This window comes from Chaetodon trifascialis, chromosome 15 (assembly GCF_039877785.1).
Source record: "Chaetodon trifascialis isolate fChaTrf1 chromosome 15, fChaTrf1.hap1, whole genome shotgun sequence".
Classification (NCBI taxonomy): domain Eukaryota; kingdom Metazoa; phylum Chordata; class Actinopteri; order Chaetodontiformes; family Chaetodontidae; genus Chaetodon; species Chaetodon trifascialis.
Window position 1 is genome coordinate 19,072,956 of NC_092070.1, and position 18,372 is coordinate 19,091,327.

Here is an 18,372-nt window from a genome sequence, read left to right on the forward strand (position 1 = left end):
ACCGAGGACTGAGTGATGCCTCTAAATCTGCACTTTGTGACCGCTGCAGAATCCATTTTATTACGTGTCTCATTAACGTCAGAAGATAACGACTTAAAGGACTGCACCAGATGTTCTGCATGTTTTAGCACATTTCTCTTTAAAATAGCTTGAATCCTTTACTCCATCGCAGTCTTCTTTAATGTTACAAGCTCATGCAATGTATGCTGCTCAATCTGTCCATAATGTGCATTATAATTCAAATTTTAAACATAAATAAGAGCAGACTTGATGCTCACTGTGCTGGATTACACAACTCAAACAAGCTTTAACTTAAGTACTTTAATTTGCAAATAAAAATCGTACTGCCACAGTGCATCTGAGGGACATTTGAACATTTCAATGGGCTCCAAGTGTCTCACCTTGGATTCTCGAACTTTCTGGAGAATGATGTCATGTTCCTCTTCACCCATATCAAACACCTTGAAGAGATAGTCAGTGAAAGAAAGTGCAACAGAAATGTGAAGAAACACTGTGATAATTCAAAATAACAACTAAACAGACGTGTTTTAAAGCGGACATAAAATCTACAACAACACCACTGAAATCCCTTTATTTCATCAAGGATTTGGTTGAGTCAGAGCTTCTGCCAGCACCTGACCAGATGGGAAAATGTAGCACACCTTGAAAAACAAGACGCCCACTGCAGACATAAAAGAGGCTGCAATCCTTAGCGTGGCATCATCTGAATGGATGTAATATCACAGCTGAGTATCAGCACATAGTGTGACTGGGCTTCGATGTTTAATCAGGTTTGAGCCAAGAGCATCTGCTCAGATTCTTACAGCCTGCTGACAACAAATAACACTCTGTCTCTGTGAGGCTGGCATCAGTGTTAACAAAAGAGATTTAATGGTGCTCAGGAAATAGAGTCTATTTTTCAGATAGATAGATAGATAGATAGATAGATAGATAGATAGATAGATAGATAGATAGATAGATAGATAGATAGATAGATAGATAGATAGATAGATACCTTTAGCAAGTAAGCAAACAGCTCCTCGTCACTTTTCACATGTTCTGATGAAGGCACTCCCACCCGGTTGACCACCGTGTACACAGCTTCCTCATAAAGCAGGTCCAGCTACATGAAAACACACTCCACTTAATAACAACCCTTGAAAAATAAAATGTTCCTTCGCCTTCACGCTTTCTGCTCTGCTGCACATCAAAAGCAGGGACAGAAAAAAAAAACAACTCAGCTGTGTTGTGTTATCGTGACTTTTAAGATTTAATCCCTGCTGAAATGCAATGAGAAGAGAAAAGCCGAGCTGACGCACCTCTGTCCTGCTGATTCTGTTGGGGATAAAGGATTGGTCCACATGCTCCTGGGGCGGCGGCACCGTGCAGGCCCCTCTTTGGCACTGTGAGGGGACAGAAACAGTTCAGCCGAAACGAAACCTTTTGTTTAATGACTAAGAACTGAAGAGAGGAGGTCATAGAAAGGTAGTGACAACAGGGACAATGATGACAACTCTTTGCTTTTTGCTTCTTTTCCAGTCCCCTGTCTTACAGCAATTTGGACATAAGGGTGTCAGTTTCTCTCAGCGAAGATGTTAATACAGCACCCTTGCCTTGTTAGCGATGGCAGCAGGAGGAGCTGAACGCATCGAGCCATCAACGGCAGGCTCATCAAAGCTGAGCTTCCAGTCTTTTGAACGCCCAACTCAACCCATCCCTTCTGTCTACAAACATGACGCGGGCTGAATGACAGAGCTGAGGCACAAACATGCTTCAAGTGTGTAACAGATGGAAAGGTGGGAGCTGGGGTGGGGGTTACCTCAGCCTGGGCAGCCCGCAGCATGTTCTCCTGTTTCTGAAGGATGGCATTCACGCGCTCGAAGAACTCCACGCTCTCCTCAGAAATCCTGCCAAGATCAGGAAACAGATTGACAATTCATCTCTGAGACAGGGATGAAATACTTGGAAAATATATTAATTTATGAGACAAAGTGAGGTGAAACGCGTGTTGTGTTATGGTGAATCACTCATTTGTTGTAATTAAAAAGTGGGATTCGGTGACGTGTGCGGGATCAGACTGCATCTTGTTACGTTGCAAAGATGATCTGTTTGACTCTGACACTGAACTGCACTCCGCCGCCTGCAGCTCACCTCCGTCTTATCCATCAAACGCCGTCTTATCTCGTGCAATGGAAAGCAAAGCAGGTCTGGACCAAAGCACTCCATGATCCAACACGCCTGCACTCTGCATGAACCACGTTAATCTACTATGATGAGCAGGGCTGTGTGCAAAATGCAAATGATGTTTTCTGTTTCCTCCAGGTGTGAGTGAATCCCCGGGCTCCCGCTGGCCCTAGTTGTCATGGTGATACAGGCGCAGTCAGGGAGGGGGTAGCTGCCTGAACACCTTGGGAATCTCCCCACCACCACCTTCACTCCCCACCTCTCACCCCTCCCATGATCTCACTGGGACATCTTCCTCCCTGTAGCAGAGCTGTCGGGATTGGCCACGTCGTCTACCTCCTCGCCCCCCCCACCCCACCCCAACCGGCTTCTGTCTCCTCTCTCATCTCGCAGCCAACCCCATCGCATTACACAGAGGAGCCGTCCACAGAGGCCCCGTCACGATCCTTTATTAGCGTCATTGCATCGCAGCAGGCATGTGGCAGCCCATCCCAGCACCCACTGACTCTTTCCACGGTGGGGGAGCGGATGGCAAACCCCTGAGGTATTGATGAGGACTAATGACGGCCATGCTGCGAGAGTCGGTCAGGTTTCCACTGCCGTCAAACCCGGTAAAACCGGAAAGGTGGATTCAGCTGAAATGGTTGAAATCAGTCAGCAGAGCCAGACTAAATGTAAAACATGGCTTCAAAAAGGTCTTCTTTTGAGTCGCACACCACCTCAGTCAAGCCTTGCAGTCAGGCAGCACATAATTATTACTGACTCGACTAATGGATTAAACGTTTGGTCCTTAAAAGGTCAGAAGATATTAAAAAAACACCCAACGTCACGAAGCCCAAGCTAACATAATTCAGATTTTGTCCCACCAGCAGTCCAAAACCCAAAGACTTCAAATATCCAGATTTAAGAAGCTTGAAACACTGACATTTATGATTTATTATTTGAAAATAAAATAACCCTGCATTTTCACAAAAGGGTGATTTGCCTGCAAAACTGACATAAATCAAGATTTATATATTGATCACAGACAACTCACAACAACACATAGCAGTCGTTCCTTAAAGCATTTGGCCTGTAAGTATACGTGGCGATGACAAAAACAATGGTTTTTCATTTCGCTCCACAGTTTAATGAGCCTACTTTGCCTTATTTTTCAGCCTCACGGGTGTTTGTTGATTTTGCCAAACGCCGAACAAAAGCTGAGTCTTTATTGCTATCTGAAACCCCTCAGTCAGTGTTTGGAAGCCTGAAACCAGAAAAGCGAGCGTACAATCTGCGAGTGACTCCACAAACAAAGCCTGTCCCGCTGACAAGAGACGGGAGGCTTTGTTTTGTTTAGATTTTTTTGGAGCTTACAGTTTTCATTTGCACATACAGTTCAGCACAAACACGCCTCATTTGATCGTAATGCTTAATGCGTAATGATTCTCTCCACATCCATCCTGCATCGTCCTGGGCATTCTCGTATCCAGAAATCTGTCCCGTCTTCTGTCAGTCAGACAGCTTGAGGATTTGTTCAGACAGTCTGGGGTCTTTGGGACGTGTTTGTGAGCAGAAATTTGCCCAAATCCAGTCAATTCTGATTTGATGCACCTAAAAACAATGGCTGCTGATATCTTTCAACCTTTCCCTCTCACACACACGCACGCACACACACACACACACACACACACGCACACACACCACCAGAATAACAAACTGATTTGATGTTGCTAGGAAACAGCTCCTTTTAAAAAAAAAAACAAAAACATTTCATACAGTCATTTCACTTTAATTTATTTTCAGAATTCATTCAATTATGTTTTCCCGTCTGGAGAGTAAATCAGAAGGAAAACATAAATAAAAGCACGAACGCTGAACTTCTTCTGTCTGCGTGTTTAAACGTGACTAATTGGGAGTGTGACAGTGACCGCAACCGTCACTTCAGACTGCAATACAATATGGCAGTGCATACATAGTAATTAACAGTGCAGACATCACTGTTGTCCGCAGCATGAAAGACAACGTGACGTCTGTATGCATTCTAATAAAATAAGATGGTTTTCTTAATGTGATTCGTCGCGGCTGTCGGTGCATACAATCAGCCTGCGGCTCTTATCAGAGCTGAGGATCTGCGTGACAAGGATCCCCCCTCAATACTACACAAAAGACTATTTGTTTCACTCTAATTACACATTTGATTAAGCAACAAAGCATCACAGGTGAAAAGACTGGAGGTATGATCTCTCTGATAGAATCTCTCCATTCACTAACTCGTGAAGCAGCTCCAGCTACTGACAGACAGAGCAGCAGCACTGACAGTATGAGGTCACAGAGGGAAAGCTGTACTGGTACTGTGGGTTTTCTTTCCTCTGGGATTACGCATACCGCTTGCCTCTCACCGCTGACCATCGCTGCACGTGTTTGGGGTTACTGGTTTGAAGGATAATCCTGCTAATATACTTTTCTTATTGGCAATAAATCCCATGAAAAGAAGAAAATCAATCATCCTGAATGAACTGACCCTGCTAACGAGTATTGCCTGTATAGCTGAATCCTGATATATCTTCTGTGCCACAGAGCTCCATTGTTGTCTGTTAAGAACACAGCAATGAGCCCACGGCTGCACTGATTACAATGAGACATTATTCTTAAATGGCAGTGGTTCCCAACCTGTGGCTCTGGACCCCAACAGTGGGTCACTGGATAAATCAGAGGGGTTATTAATTATTTTTTATTTCTAAGATATATATATATTTTTTGCCCACTTCATTAAATAATCTCTTCAGACCTTTATCAATTATCTGAATGACACAATCTGAGATGTGTGGAGGGAAAAACCACACCTGAAATGAGTGATTAAGGGTTGCTTGTAGACACTGCTGCTTTATTTTGAAGGGGTCACAAGTCCAAAGTTGAGGTATCTTTGCAAAACAGCACCGAATGGGTCTGAATCCATAAAAAAAACAAACAAACAAACAAAAAAACTTACTTCATAAAGCATCAGTTTTCAGTCACAAACACACAAGACATGCCAGGTGGAGACATCAGGAAAACACTGAGAGACGCAAAAACACATTGTTGGTTTTGGTGTTTTCATAGGTTTTACTTACAATAAGATAAATATATCATAACACCAGCCTTACCCTTTAAATGTATAGTCTGTCTGTCATTAATTACTGTGATTGCATGCGTATTAGGGGTCTCCATTCAATGTCATTCTGTTTGTGTAATTCTGCATTAATTAAAAATGAGCTCATTCCAGTGACACCGAGGAGGTCAAATCCATTAATGACACTGCAGCGAGCTCTCGATTGAAAACACAGTGCAGTCCACCGCTGCTGAAAGAGAGCGAACAGAGAAACAAGCAAACAACAATAAGCCAAAATATAAATCTAAATATAAATCCCTCCAGGTTTTATGGTGTATGATGTATGACTGTCATGTCCACAGTCTTAACAACCAGCTCACATTGCATTAAAACAGAATTTGCTGGACTGAATTAAAAAGTTCACCCCCCAACGTGACACTCTGCGCTCCGAGAGCTCAGGTTTGACAGCCGACTGGACTATTGGGTCAACAACTGTGGACGGAGCGGCCCAAATCCGCCCGGTCTCATTTGCAAATTCTCAATTAAAGTAAGAGAGTGGGCAGGGCAGCGGCAGCCTGAATGGACAGCAAAGATCAGCAGCCTGCCTCTGCTGATGAGCACTCTGGGTATGTGCATGGCTGAGGCTCAGCGGGAAGCCTGTCGCACCGGCGAGCCGACATGGGAAATGAGAAAAAGGTGAGACACTGACTGTTCAAATCAGTCTTTAATGAAGGACTACTGGGGTAGATTTTAGATTAAATTGCATTAAAAAAGGGATTAAAAAATGTTAAATCGATAAAACACAGCAAGACAGCATCAAGAATATGATCTGAATAAGAACAGAGATGAAAAACGACTGTAGGTCGAGTGCGACTCTTTCAAATCTAAAGCGGATCAGCGTTCAGCGCAGCATCTGAGGTTATCTTCCACATTAAAAATAGACATCGCCGTCATTACAAGTATAAGTTCACATCGAGGCAGCCGACTGTGTTTGGGTTGCTATAGAAACCGCAGGTTCATACTATTACTTTTGGCTTCGGGTGAAGCTTCAAAACAAGGGGAAAAAAAGATGATATTACCTGTGCCACTTTATTAGCTGTTTTGCAGGCAAGGAAAAGAAAACCTTGATCAAGACCAGGGTACAAAATCCCCCCCCCCCCCATAACACAGCGCTGTCAAGCTAATGATAACACATGGATTAAGACATTACACAACATTTCAAGCGAAACCTAAAAAGAACAAACAGGAAAAAAAGAAGAAAAACTAAGAATGTATATAGTACATGACATACCTGTAAATTCAAACATATGAACTGTATGTACAAGTATTTACATAAAAGCACTGTAATAATTAATAACACACATGAATGAATGAATGCTGTGTAAAGCAAAAAAACTACTTTCATATAAGACAAGTGGCTAAGAGTGACAACTGGAGTAAATCAGAACATTTAGGACAAAGTACAAATACAGTCACTGAAATGTCCTGATGGCACGAAGATGAAAAGTGGATTTGTCCAATGTTTCTTGATTAATTCAGTAATTTATTTGTCTATAAAATGTCCCAAAATACTGATTGCAATTCCCCAGTACCCAAGAATACCCAAAAATCTAAACCCATGCACATGTAACTTTCACAGACACAAAACACATACGTACAGAAACCGAACGATCAGGTGATTTGCTGACTTACGATGCAGCACTGTCGTATTACTCTATATTATCATGCAAGTGCAAACAGTGGTGTGCTGTACTGCGGTGCACTCAGAGACATGTTGACATCAGAATCATGTGGTGTAAACTGATATGCGAGAAAGCAGCATTTGTGATCCCAGTTAGAGCCTGACTGTGCATGTAATAGTGTGGTTGATGTGTCCTTAGGGGAGAGGCAGCTTGTGCGTGGCACCGCTCACAGTAAGCCACAGCTCTGGAATAAATGCCAAGCACATTAAAACACTCTGTTGACAAGAAATGATGACCCGTGGCTCCCGCTGGACGGCCAGCGGAAAACAAATGAATAATGGGCATGAATTATTGCTTATGTGCGTGTTCCGCCGTTTCCGCAAAGGCTGTCATTATCTTTCACGGCTACACTGACTGCAATTCAATTTCTATAAACACACTCTCATTATTAGGCTATTACTTGTTTTAAACAGCAGCAATCAAGCAAATATTAACTGTAGCTAGGAAATATGTCTCTAGGGATGAGTAATATATGAACAAACAGCCTGCTTCTTGCTCAAAGGGATCGAGAGAGCGCATCACAGCCGGACTTCTAACGTCAAAAGACACAAAGTTCAGGCTACAAGCTTCAGTTTAACTTTCCACAAGAATCCATAAACGCCACAAAAATCAAAAATTTCCACAAAAGAAGGCAGAAAGCAGCTCCAGAACTTTCAAAAGTGTGTATGTGCGCACGCCAGTGACTCACCTGCGAGATAAGGGGTCAGGACAGTGCGCGAGGGGGCTGCTGGCGGTGGGCGGCGGCTCCCGTCGGCTCCTCAGCGACTGGCTCCTCTGCACCTGCCTCAGCACGCTACTCTTCAGGTCCAGCAGCGTCGTCATGATCGTTCACTGCCAGAGCAAAAGGGCGAACATCAGACCCCTGATTGGCAGCGCTTGAGGATGTGAGTCAAAATGCATTCAATTTCAGCTGGTTGTTTGGAGAAATGCAGTCGGTTTGGGGGATTCTTTTGGTCTAATCAGCTGCATAATCACCCCCCCCGGCCCCCTTCCTCTTTCAACATAATTATACTCTTCCTCAGCAGAAGGTGTGCTCTATTTCTGTCTGACTGATGCTGGAGGGTGTACAATTTATCTTCCACCTTTTAGTCCGGTCAGCTCACTGTCTTTTATTTTTCTGGACCATGCTTTGTACAAAATATGCAAATCAAGAAGCCTCTCGGAGCTGAGAGCCACGAAGAGCCTCATAAAAGCAATTTTGTAAAAACAGAAATGAAATGGCAAGAAAATAGAGCCAAATAAAAACCATGTTTACAAATGTTTTCTGAATGTCCTAATCATAGACCTGGGACATCTGCAGCCAGGGGTGGAGGAAGTATTCAGATCGTTTGATTCAGTAAAAATACCAATACCACACTGTGAAAATACTGCAGTACTAGTAAGATTCCTGCTTTTAAAACCTGAAGTAAACCTGTGCAAGTACTCATTGTTCAGTTAAGTGGTTCCTGTCAGTGTCTTGAAGTTTTTGGATTAATATTGCAGCCTCATTAAAGTGTGTAGAAGTTTAAGTTTGAGATCATTTTACTCATTTATATACTTTAATCTACTGCATCATATTCCACGAGATCATCATATGTTCATAGCATCGCTGTCCTGTTAGCACCACACATCTGTAAAAAGTCAACTTTTCATAAGAAAAACAGCCTGTTTTCAGCTTTGTGATGACGCATTTTCCAGCTCATCCCAGAGGGTTTTAATTTAACAGTTTATCGATCTTAAGAATTAGGAAGCCTTAAAAGAAGCTTTAGTTTATCAGAAAAAGTCAAGATGACCAAATTTGGAGATGCGTGGTTTCCACCGGACAGGTATGAAAAATTGCAATCTCGGAGTAAAGTAACTAGTATCTACGGCTGAAAGTACAATATTGGCCTCTGAGACTGTACTTTAGAACAGTACTTGAGTAAATGTACTTCGCTATGTTCCACCTCTGACTATATCCAGAGTATGTTGCAAAACAGCTGAGTCAGCGAGATGATGTGAAAACAGAGAATATGAAGAAGAGCTTGCAGGAGAAGTGTAGTGTTACATGAGTTTGCAGATGGAAACTACTTTTAGTCTACAGAGTTTAAAGAGAAGCACATTCAGTAATAAATTCTGCACTTACCTGCACAGCAAAAGTAATATAATTACTGTAATTAAACTTGATTTTGACTTTGATTCTTTTTATGCAAACAATAAAAATGTAGGCCGAACTGCTGCCATGCAGTTTCACCCAGTGATGACCTGCAGTGACGTCAATCAGAGAGCAGTGGAGAGGCCAAATACTTGATTACTGTTCATGCTGACTTGATTTTAATCCTGCATTTAATTTCCAAAGCTCTTTTTTGTTTTGTTTTTGAAAACTGCTCATTTTTACACTCTTTTATATGGATTGAACAAACCAGAAAATGTCTTAATTAATGAGTGTTACAGTTGCTGGTGCAGCAGCTGGATTGTCTTACCTTTGCACAGAGCTAGGCTAGCTGTTTCCACCTGTTTCCAGTCTTTATGCTAAGCGAAGTTAGCCGGCTGTTGGCTGTGGACAGCAAATGGGTGTAAATCCCCAAATTTCTAAAAGCAAAGCAAACTCTTGTGCCCTTTAACCATTGAAGCAATAAAACATTAGAAACCACCTGTAATAAAACCCTTTTTAATGTCAGAGAATGATGATAGTTTTATTTTCATTACCCCACCTTGGCCTAAGAGGTTTATTAATGATTGTGTTTACTGATCAATGATCTATTCAATGGGATTAACCGGAAATATTAAAGCAGAAAACACTTCAGATGTTCACAAATGGCAACTTTTCACTTTGGTGCGGTTGAACAGAAGCAGGACTGATATCTAAGCCTTTATAGAGAAAGGTGTACTCGGCTTATCATGACTGTGAAATACGAATTAAGAAAAATGAGCCGATCTGGCGACCTTAGAGGGATTGGCGCTGTGTTGCTAAGCAATTCTCTGAGATTGAGTGCCATAAAGTGAACTCTCATTTTGGCTTCATGGTGTCTTTTAAGTAACTGAATTATATGCCCTCATAACAATATTGTGCACTGTCAGTGCTCCCCGCAGAGGATGCCTGCATCTTAAGTAAAAGGAGGAGGAAGGAGAAACGGTTAAGAAAATGTTAACTAAGCAAACTTTACGGCAGCATCGCCTGCTTTTAAATCAGCTCGGTTTAGTCTATTACCCGCGGGTGAAGCTGAGTCCGCAGTCTGAGCACATGAAGCCAAAATACAAACAGTCTTCCGGTTTTCTATACTGCATCCCAAGAGCCGCATAATTGGCGTGAATATTATATTTAACTGTAATTCCCCTTTATGACCTTTTCGTCAAAAGTCAGACTCTGAACTTCATTATGCACCTGCAGCATATCTAAAAAGACTTCAGCCTTTTCATCTTGACTGAACGTTGGCTGTTAATAAATACCTGCGGTTCAATATTGAAGTCGGTAACTAAATCCTCACTGGAACAGAACGCATTTATTATACGCCACACTTCTCAAAGACAACGCTTCAAGCCACTGTGGCGGCGGGGCTATTTACAGTGCTGGCTACGTTTCATCTCATCATCCATTTCAAGGCATAAAAAAAGCTTGAAAATTATACAATCGCAAGGTCATTAATGGCATGAATGTCAGCAGCTGCTACGGCAAAACACTCGGGGACGCTCGCACGTCTGCCTGGCAACTGAGGCTGAAGCTGATTGTCAAGTCAAAGACACTTAACAGCGTCCAATCACTTTTGTCCCTGCTTGTCCAATTTACGGCGTTTTTAACCGGCTCCACCTGGATGACTGAGAGTCTTTTGTGAGCCTCCAACAGGCAGCGCGCTGATGAAGAGCAGCGAAGGAGGAAGAGCTGGAGCACTCAGAAAACAGAGGAATGACAAGGACACAGGGGAGAGGGTTTGATTGATGGAGAAGTTGTTTCAGAAGACAGTGAGACAGACTCAGACAGTCAGACGCTCCTTTCAATAGCTGACAGCCAATGTCTGTACATCTGTGTGAAGCAAAGGCAATGAAGTGAGGGCTGGGAGCGTGTTCTGACTCCTCAGCAGCAAAAGACACAATAGTCACTGTTATTACCCAACTGTAATAGAGGACAATCAGCTCAGTGTGCTTCTGGACAGAGAGTCTGAGTTGATGCAGCTCATTTTACAAGCAATGCTCATTCATTTTAATCCTTTTTCTTTTTTCTTTCAGTTTTGGATGGCACCGCTGAAGGTTGCCTGTTTTGAATTACACTGCCTCCGCCAAATGGATCCGCAAAATAAAACATATTTGCCTGCATGACTGCTATCGTTCAGTGCCCAAGGCCAATTGCACAGAGAGCGGCGTGCCGTCGGCTTTCCAGCTCTGAGCGAGCCAGAAATTTGTGGTACAAGTTGCATCGTTGGCTGAGCCAAAGGAGAGTATGCTATCGATCCGGGAGGCTGACACCTGTTATCCACTTGGAGTATCCACACTTTACTCTATTAGACTGAAGTGTCGATACTTCCTCCCTGTCAGACATCATCAATTTCCTCTATTTTTACTTCTAAAATGGCAAACAGGGATACGGACTAATCTTGCTATTCTGAACTCACTGTGGTGGATGTGTATACAAACACTCAGCCAGCCTAGCTGTCGACATGTCTTTGCATGATGGTCCTCTGAAGTGAGTGGCTGCTCATCTACATGATGGATTTATTCTTGTATCCTTTCTGAATGACGCTTCTAAAAGTCTTCAGAAAGCTCTTTGAATCTGACTGAATCTCAGAGCTGTTGATGCTTTCTGCTGTCAATCTCCAACATGACTGCACTGGAAATATGTCATAAATATGAGGGTATGATAGCAAAGTTTATTTACTTATATCTATCCACGGGAGTGAGAAACTGCCAAGAGTTTTCCCTTCACTGCCACCGAAATAAGAGGTGAAGACAGCTAGTATGTTAACCCTAATGCTTTTAAGCAGCGCTATAACAGAGGAGTAAGGATGCACCGATCCGGCTTTTTCACCTCCGATACCGATACTGATACCGTTATCTAAGGTTTAGTAATCAGCTGATACCGATCCAGAAAGACAGCGCTGAATTACCTAACAAACGGTATGTCTCATTGTGTGGAAAAGACTGGGATCATTCTTTTGTGCATCAGACTTAACTTAAACATTTCTTTCCTGTTTTTTTTTTTTTTTTTTTTAACCAAACAGATGTAAATGTACTGACTTATTTGCACTCTCATGCTGTCGATCGCCTTTTGCATGTTGCGGGCGTTGTCCCTCAGAATCACGTGGACTTTACTCAATGTACGTCAAACATTTCCTTCAGGTTAGCATCGCTGGTGTGACCCACGGAAGTTTGTAGCATTGAGCATTGCACTGTGTGGCACGTAACTCCCATCCAGCCAACGTGCAGTTAAACTTAAAAGTGACACGGGACGTGATTTTTGTTGCCTGCACACTATTAGGTTTAAATTTTCACCTCATCTCTTTCAAAGTTAGCTGCGTCATGCCGCCTCCTTTTTGTTTATTCAGTTCAACGAACTCAGTGTGCTCCCTGGTGTGAAATCTCTGTAGGTGCTTGATTAAGTTGGTATAACTTGACGTTTTACCACCATCCCATTTACTGCGCAGGTATTGCAAGTAGCCGTCGAGTTTGTAAGCTGACCCTACGTTTACATGTAGCAGGGTATTTTGGAAAACGGATATTTTAGCCCCTCCGTTTTCAAAAATTAACGTCGTGCACACAACATCATTTTCAAAAATGTTGTTGTTTACATGAACCCGGATAAATACGCTGCCGAGCACATCATAACTATGCCAAACCTATGGGTGCGAGTGTAAAAACAGGTTGCCCACATGATGTTAAGTATTTTCAGTCGCATGTTGTGACGTTTCAGAACCTAAAACACAGTTTAACACTGTTTACACGCCGACAAACAACCGGCATTTTCAGAAATCTCCACTTTGGCCAGAGTTTTTAAAAATGAACGTTTTCGGTGAAAAAAACTCTTTGCGTGTAAACGAGAGGTCAAACCACATGAAAACATATGCGTTTTCCCTGAGTGTAAACGTAGGCTGAGATAGTTTGAAAAAGTTCCAGATAGCTGATCCTTTCGCTCGCTCTATTTTGAAAACAATGCGGCCCACACTATGTGCGCTTCAGCACTGCGTGTTGCTTGCGCATGACGCCACTCACAGCGCCTATAGCATAGCGTTAGACTGAATAGATCGGCCCCTATGTATCGGGTTCATTGTCTCTGATACCCGATGTACAATTTTCTTCAATATCAGGACTGATACCGACACCATCGGATCGGTGCATCCCTAATTCAGAGATGGACGCTTGCCTCCATTCCTTCATAGAGGGCTACTCGCCTCTGTTAACTCGTGTGCTCCATGTCGCTGCTGAAGCGGTCCACTGTAAATTACCTTGTGCATAATGTGGAGCTGTCACAGAACACACTTTGAAGGGAAGAAATTCGAGCCATCGGTGTCGTGACCAAGGTATTTTGGGACAAGGTATGAGGTGGTGAACACCCAAAGACACACCGAAGTATCATCATCTGCTGAAAGTTGAAGATTAATTGGTGGATGTCATGATATTATCATTTGAAATTGGTTGGTTCAAGTTTATATAAGCTCACATCGTACTTTGTTTTACAGAAAGAACACATGATTAGGTTTTGATATAAGTTGCACATTATGAGGACGTGATCTGAGAGGGTTTAAAATGCATTTTTCACTTGTTTCGACTTTGCTTTTAGAGGTCCGTTTGACTCCCTGACGAAGTGTTGATGCTGAAACACTTATTTGTTTTAAGGTGACGATAAGGACAATAGGTGGCACGGTGGAGCAGCAGGTAGTACGCATGCATCACAGCAAGAAGGTCGCCGGTTCGATCCCCTGGTCGGGCCTTTCTGTGTGAAGTTTGCATGTTCTTCCCCTGCATGCGTGGGTTCTCTCCGGCTTCCTCCCACAGACCAAAAACATGCTCATTAGGTTAATTGGTGACTCTAAAATTGTCCTTAGGTGTGAGTGTGAGCGTGAATGGTTGTATGTCTGTATATGTTGCCCTGCAATCGACCGGCGACCGGTTCAGGGTGTACCCCGTGTCTCGCCCGTTGACAGCTGGGATAGGCTCCAGCCCCCACGCAACCCCGAAAAGGGATAGTTGAGTATAGAAAATGGATGGATGGACAAGGACAATAAGAATAAATAATATAAAAACAATCATTTCTAACTGTTTTAAAAGGGAGTGACTTGGAGTTGTGTCTATGTGGATTCTTATCCAATGAGCACCTTAATCAAAATGAAACTTAAACATTTCCTCAGGAGTCCAGCTCGACTGTCCCTGAACGTCACATACTGTTTACTCGTGTGAGAGAGTCTTTGCTGTTTATGCTCTACTTACATGCAGGCAACAATGTCATGCTCGCTCTCTCTCTCTGTGACACCGTTGAAGAGCCACACAGCTGACATACCTGAGGCATTTTTTCTCGCTGTAGTAAACAGGAAAAATGCTTTCCAACTTTCAACTATGGTGTCATAGACAATAATAATAAGAATAATAAAAAACCTGCTCAGGCATCACACCGTACCCAGTGCATGCAGGCTGGAAAGCATGGACTGTTGACAGCTAACAGGCACCGCAGAGCGGCTCTCTCCCAGGTGAACTCATTTCAATTACTGGAGTGGATATCTCCCAACTGGATTTCACTCTGTCTCAGCCGTCAACCCATAGTGACAAAACGGGTCGACGTGCCACCAACGGCGTGCCGCCAGCTGCCAAGGAAACACTGTCAAAGCCAAGCAAATGCCTTTCTCGCTACACTGGTGCTGAAGTCGTGCCAGGGAAACACTTGCTCACCAGTGTCTCTCTCCTGAGAGAGCCAATGAGCCCGGCAGCCAAAGGCGCCTTGCTGATGGGGATGGAGTGTCTCTATGGTAACAGCAGAGAAAAAGGAGCTGGTAAATACAGGTAAATGGAATTCTACAAAGACTGGAAAAAAAGAGCTTTGATGTTAAAATGTGTTCACCTTAACAGGCGAACGTGGAGAGAGTTTTACATGCAGGCTTCAGACTGAGGCATCGCGGTCACGGGCCACAACGTGTTCACTCGACTGTGACACAGACAAAGAAATAACACGGTCATGCTCCAGGTGCAAACTGGGAGAGAGCACTCAGAGGAGTGCAGATTAACAGTCAAGATAACAAAATCGGGGATTCATTCATCTCGTATCGAGCTTAATTTTAGTGGATCACAACATGTCAGGTACAGAATTCATCTGCAGAAGCTCCATTTCAAGATTTCTTCTAACGAAGGCCAAAATGTGGCCCGCAACAGACTTGTTTTGAGGCGAGCTGATTTCCAGAAATGCCTTTTCCTGCTACGTTCTCCCTGGTGGAGACAGCGATCCAAAATGAATCAGATGTCGATCGCTTCCCGGCCGCTTAAGAGGAGTGAGGAGTCAGCAGCCAGTGGCGGTACAAAACACAGCCGTTGGGTCCAGGAGAGTGCAGTGATCCTCGGCTTACACCTGGCAGAGATAATAAACACTTTATCCCCAACACGGCATCACAATCTGCCGATGCTGGCCGCTGTTCAACCCGACAGTGCCGATCAGGCGCGGAGAAAACTTCAACGTGACCCGTGAGCTCGTCAATCTTCCCGCTTCCTGCCTCTCGTTCCTTTCCCATTTGATGTTTTCAACACGCACGACAGACAGCTAGAGATACTGAAGCACGTCAATAAAGCAACAAGCTGTACAATGTGTTCTGCTCCAGTCGGTCATTAGCGGCTTCAAACAAATGCCTCAAGATTAGCCTTTGTGCGGTTTTTGTAACACACCTTTCAAAGTCATTAGTGTTTCGTTGTTGAGCACTTCTCCAAGGGTGTATTTGAGTGTGAAAGCCTCCTCTGTTAGAGTGCTGCTGAGTGTTTCAAATGGGGGGGCGACAGAGGCGGAGAGGATGGGGGGGGGTATGATTTCCTACATGTCTTTGTCTCACAATCAATATAATTAGGAGCATCAATTTAATTCATTACATTCCTCCTGAGTTGCCAGAATGAAAGGGAAACATTAAGCGTCTCCTTTCATGGTGACACTGACTGAATCAAACAGGATGTGAACATTTTGACCTTCACGTTCCTCCGGACTTAATTTAACCGCATCAGCCTGAGGGAACACACATTCACATCCCGACTGTAAATAGATTATTCAGCAGTGTCGCTGCTGCTAAAAAGCATGACTATCATAACCTTTTAGACACAAACCAAGAGCCTCATCATCAGCCATCAATGTTATTATGTGACTGGCCCTTGGGGACGTATGGGCTAAATGGATCGAGCTGTCAGTTCTTTAACGAGCTCAGCAGATATGGGAAAGTGCGGACAACGCTGTGATCGTCTATGCACCTGTAGATAACATATAATCTATAATCCAGCAGGCTCCGGCCCAGAGGAACACAGCACATGCTATTCCCAGAAGCTCCTGTGTGTGTTGTCAAGGCACATGACGGGCACTTTGGCTTGGAAATTGATTGCCGGAAAAAATCCCAAGATTTGACGGTTGTGGGCTTTTGTAAAGGGCGTCTGCACCGCAGCCAGGCAGCAGAAATCACTGACAGCCGCGCACCAAATATAAAACTTAAACAATGGTACAATTCCTTGCTTATTATGCCACAGATAATACATCCTTTGTCACCCTGAATACACTCACTCCAGCAGCTGTCAAAAATAGAAGCCAGCGAGTCTTCACGCAGCGGCTACGATGCCACCTCCGTAGTTTACGCAAAAAAAACATCAATTCGCATCTACAAGACAATGTGCTACAATTCAAGTGATGCTCTGAAGTCACACAACTGCTCACACGCGCTGTGCTTCCCAACACAACAACTGAACGCTATATTTGTACGGCACAACCTTTTCATGGTGTCTCTGTGGCAAAAGGAAAACGCAGGGGAAGCTGTTTTTATAGAGGTTAATGAGTAATAACCACTGATTTGCTGTATAATAATAAGAGGTAATGATTAATTAATGACTAATGGACTCATAATGATCAGTCTAAAGTGGAGTTATGACCTGCAGCTGGCAGCTTCTTCAGAAAAGAGGAGAAAACCACACATCATATCTGCACATGCCAACCACAGCTTCTATTCTAATACACTGCACTTTCATGCAGTTGGTGAATAATGAAACATAGTCCTTTTTTTTATTACCCTTTAATCTGCGGCACATTTAATCATTGTCAATATTAAAAGCACGAGTAAATTACAGGCTTAGAATTGCTGTTGCTGTCACTGGGGGGAAAGATAATTGTGTGTGAGAGAGAGAGCTCAATCCTCAAGCATGTCCAAAGCACAGCATTGATTTATAGACAGTATGAAGCTCAGCATGCTGCGAGAGGGGTTAAAATCACATCAGGAGACCTAAACCTGCCTTTATTCTCCAGACAGATCCAACTTGAGACCAGAGTGGAGCTCATCTTCCAACACGAGCCTACAAATGCTTCAGAAAGTGCACTCAGCATGTTCAGAAGCAGCACTCATGATGAGTGAAACAACATGACTTCAATGTCAAAATCATGCTTCATCTGATGTGGCGCTGCTCTGTTGCACCTGTGTGTGTGTGTGTGTGTGTGTGTGTGTGTGTGTGTGTGTGTGTGTGTGTGTGTGTGTGTGTGTGTGTGGTGATGCTTGATGGGTGTGGGGTGTCTCTAGCTTTTGAAATGTTCAGAGTATTCAGTTGCATAAGAGGAGAGCGCTGACAGAAAAATGGTCAAACATTTAATAAACCTCACGCGTCCTCATCCAGCTGTCAAGTTCAGGTAAAGCAAACATTTTGTGACATTTCCCTGAAATGGATCTGCCCAAATCTGCTCTCACACAGAGACAAGTTGAGCTGGTCGCCAGGTTTTAAAAGCGTTTAAGATGTTTATGGTGAGCAGAAGGGGAACTTTCAGCCATGGTGAAGCATTTATGACGTTTCTTCTCACAGAAAGTGGAGCTGATCTGATGGATGCTCATCGTGTATGCATCCACACATTATTATCTGAGCATCAACAGAACTTTACCCTCTGTCAAAAAACATGCTCATTTCAATTTCTTTGCAGCTTTAGTGAAATTCAGATCAACAGGTGTCAATCATCCAAGCTCCCTCATGATGACAGACCGAGCCGGTGAGGCTGATGCATGTTCAATTATTCCAAAACAAAGATGTCATGCTGTTGATTGATTAGAAAAATCCAGTTTACCTGTGTCTGCAGACAGTTTTCCAGTGTGAAATGTCTTTGCAGCTGCGTGTCAGAGTTGCTGTGGATCAAAGCTTCAGCTCCTTTGCTGCAGGATGCTGATTTCCTCCTTGAACGCGGCGCAGTCAACTTCGCTGGAAACACCGTTTGGATATTTTTCTTGT

General features: G+C 43.4%; 1 protein-coding gene across 1 annotated transcript in view; it reads right to left on the reverse strand.

Moving 5' to 3' along the window:
• Window positions 1–18,372, reverse strand: part of baiap3 (BAI1 associated protein 3) — a 33,069-nt gene extending 14,697 nt beyond the window's left edge. Inside the window, exons 1-6 of the mRNA XM_070981545.1 lie at window positions 18,212–18,372; window positions 7,685–7,827; window positions 1,820–1,907; window positions 1,320–1,403; window positions 1,016–1,123; window positions 402–461 (exon numbers count right to left, since the gene is read on the reverse strand). Coding sequence (XP_070837646.1) covers window positions 402–461; window positions 1,016–1,123; window positions 1,320–1,403; window positions 1,820–1,907; window positions 7,685–7,818 — 474 coding nt within the window. The 5' untranslated portion in view covers window positions 7,819–7,827; window positions 18,212–18,372. The remainder of the gene's footprint in view (window positions 1–401; window positions 462–1,015; window positions 1,124–1,319; window positions 1,404–1,819; window positions 1,908–7,684; window positions 7,828–18,211) is intronic.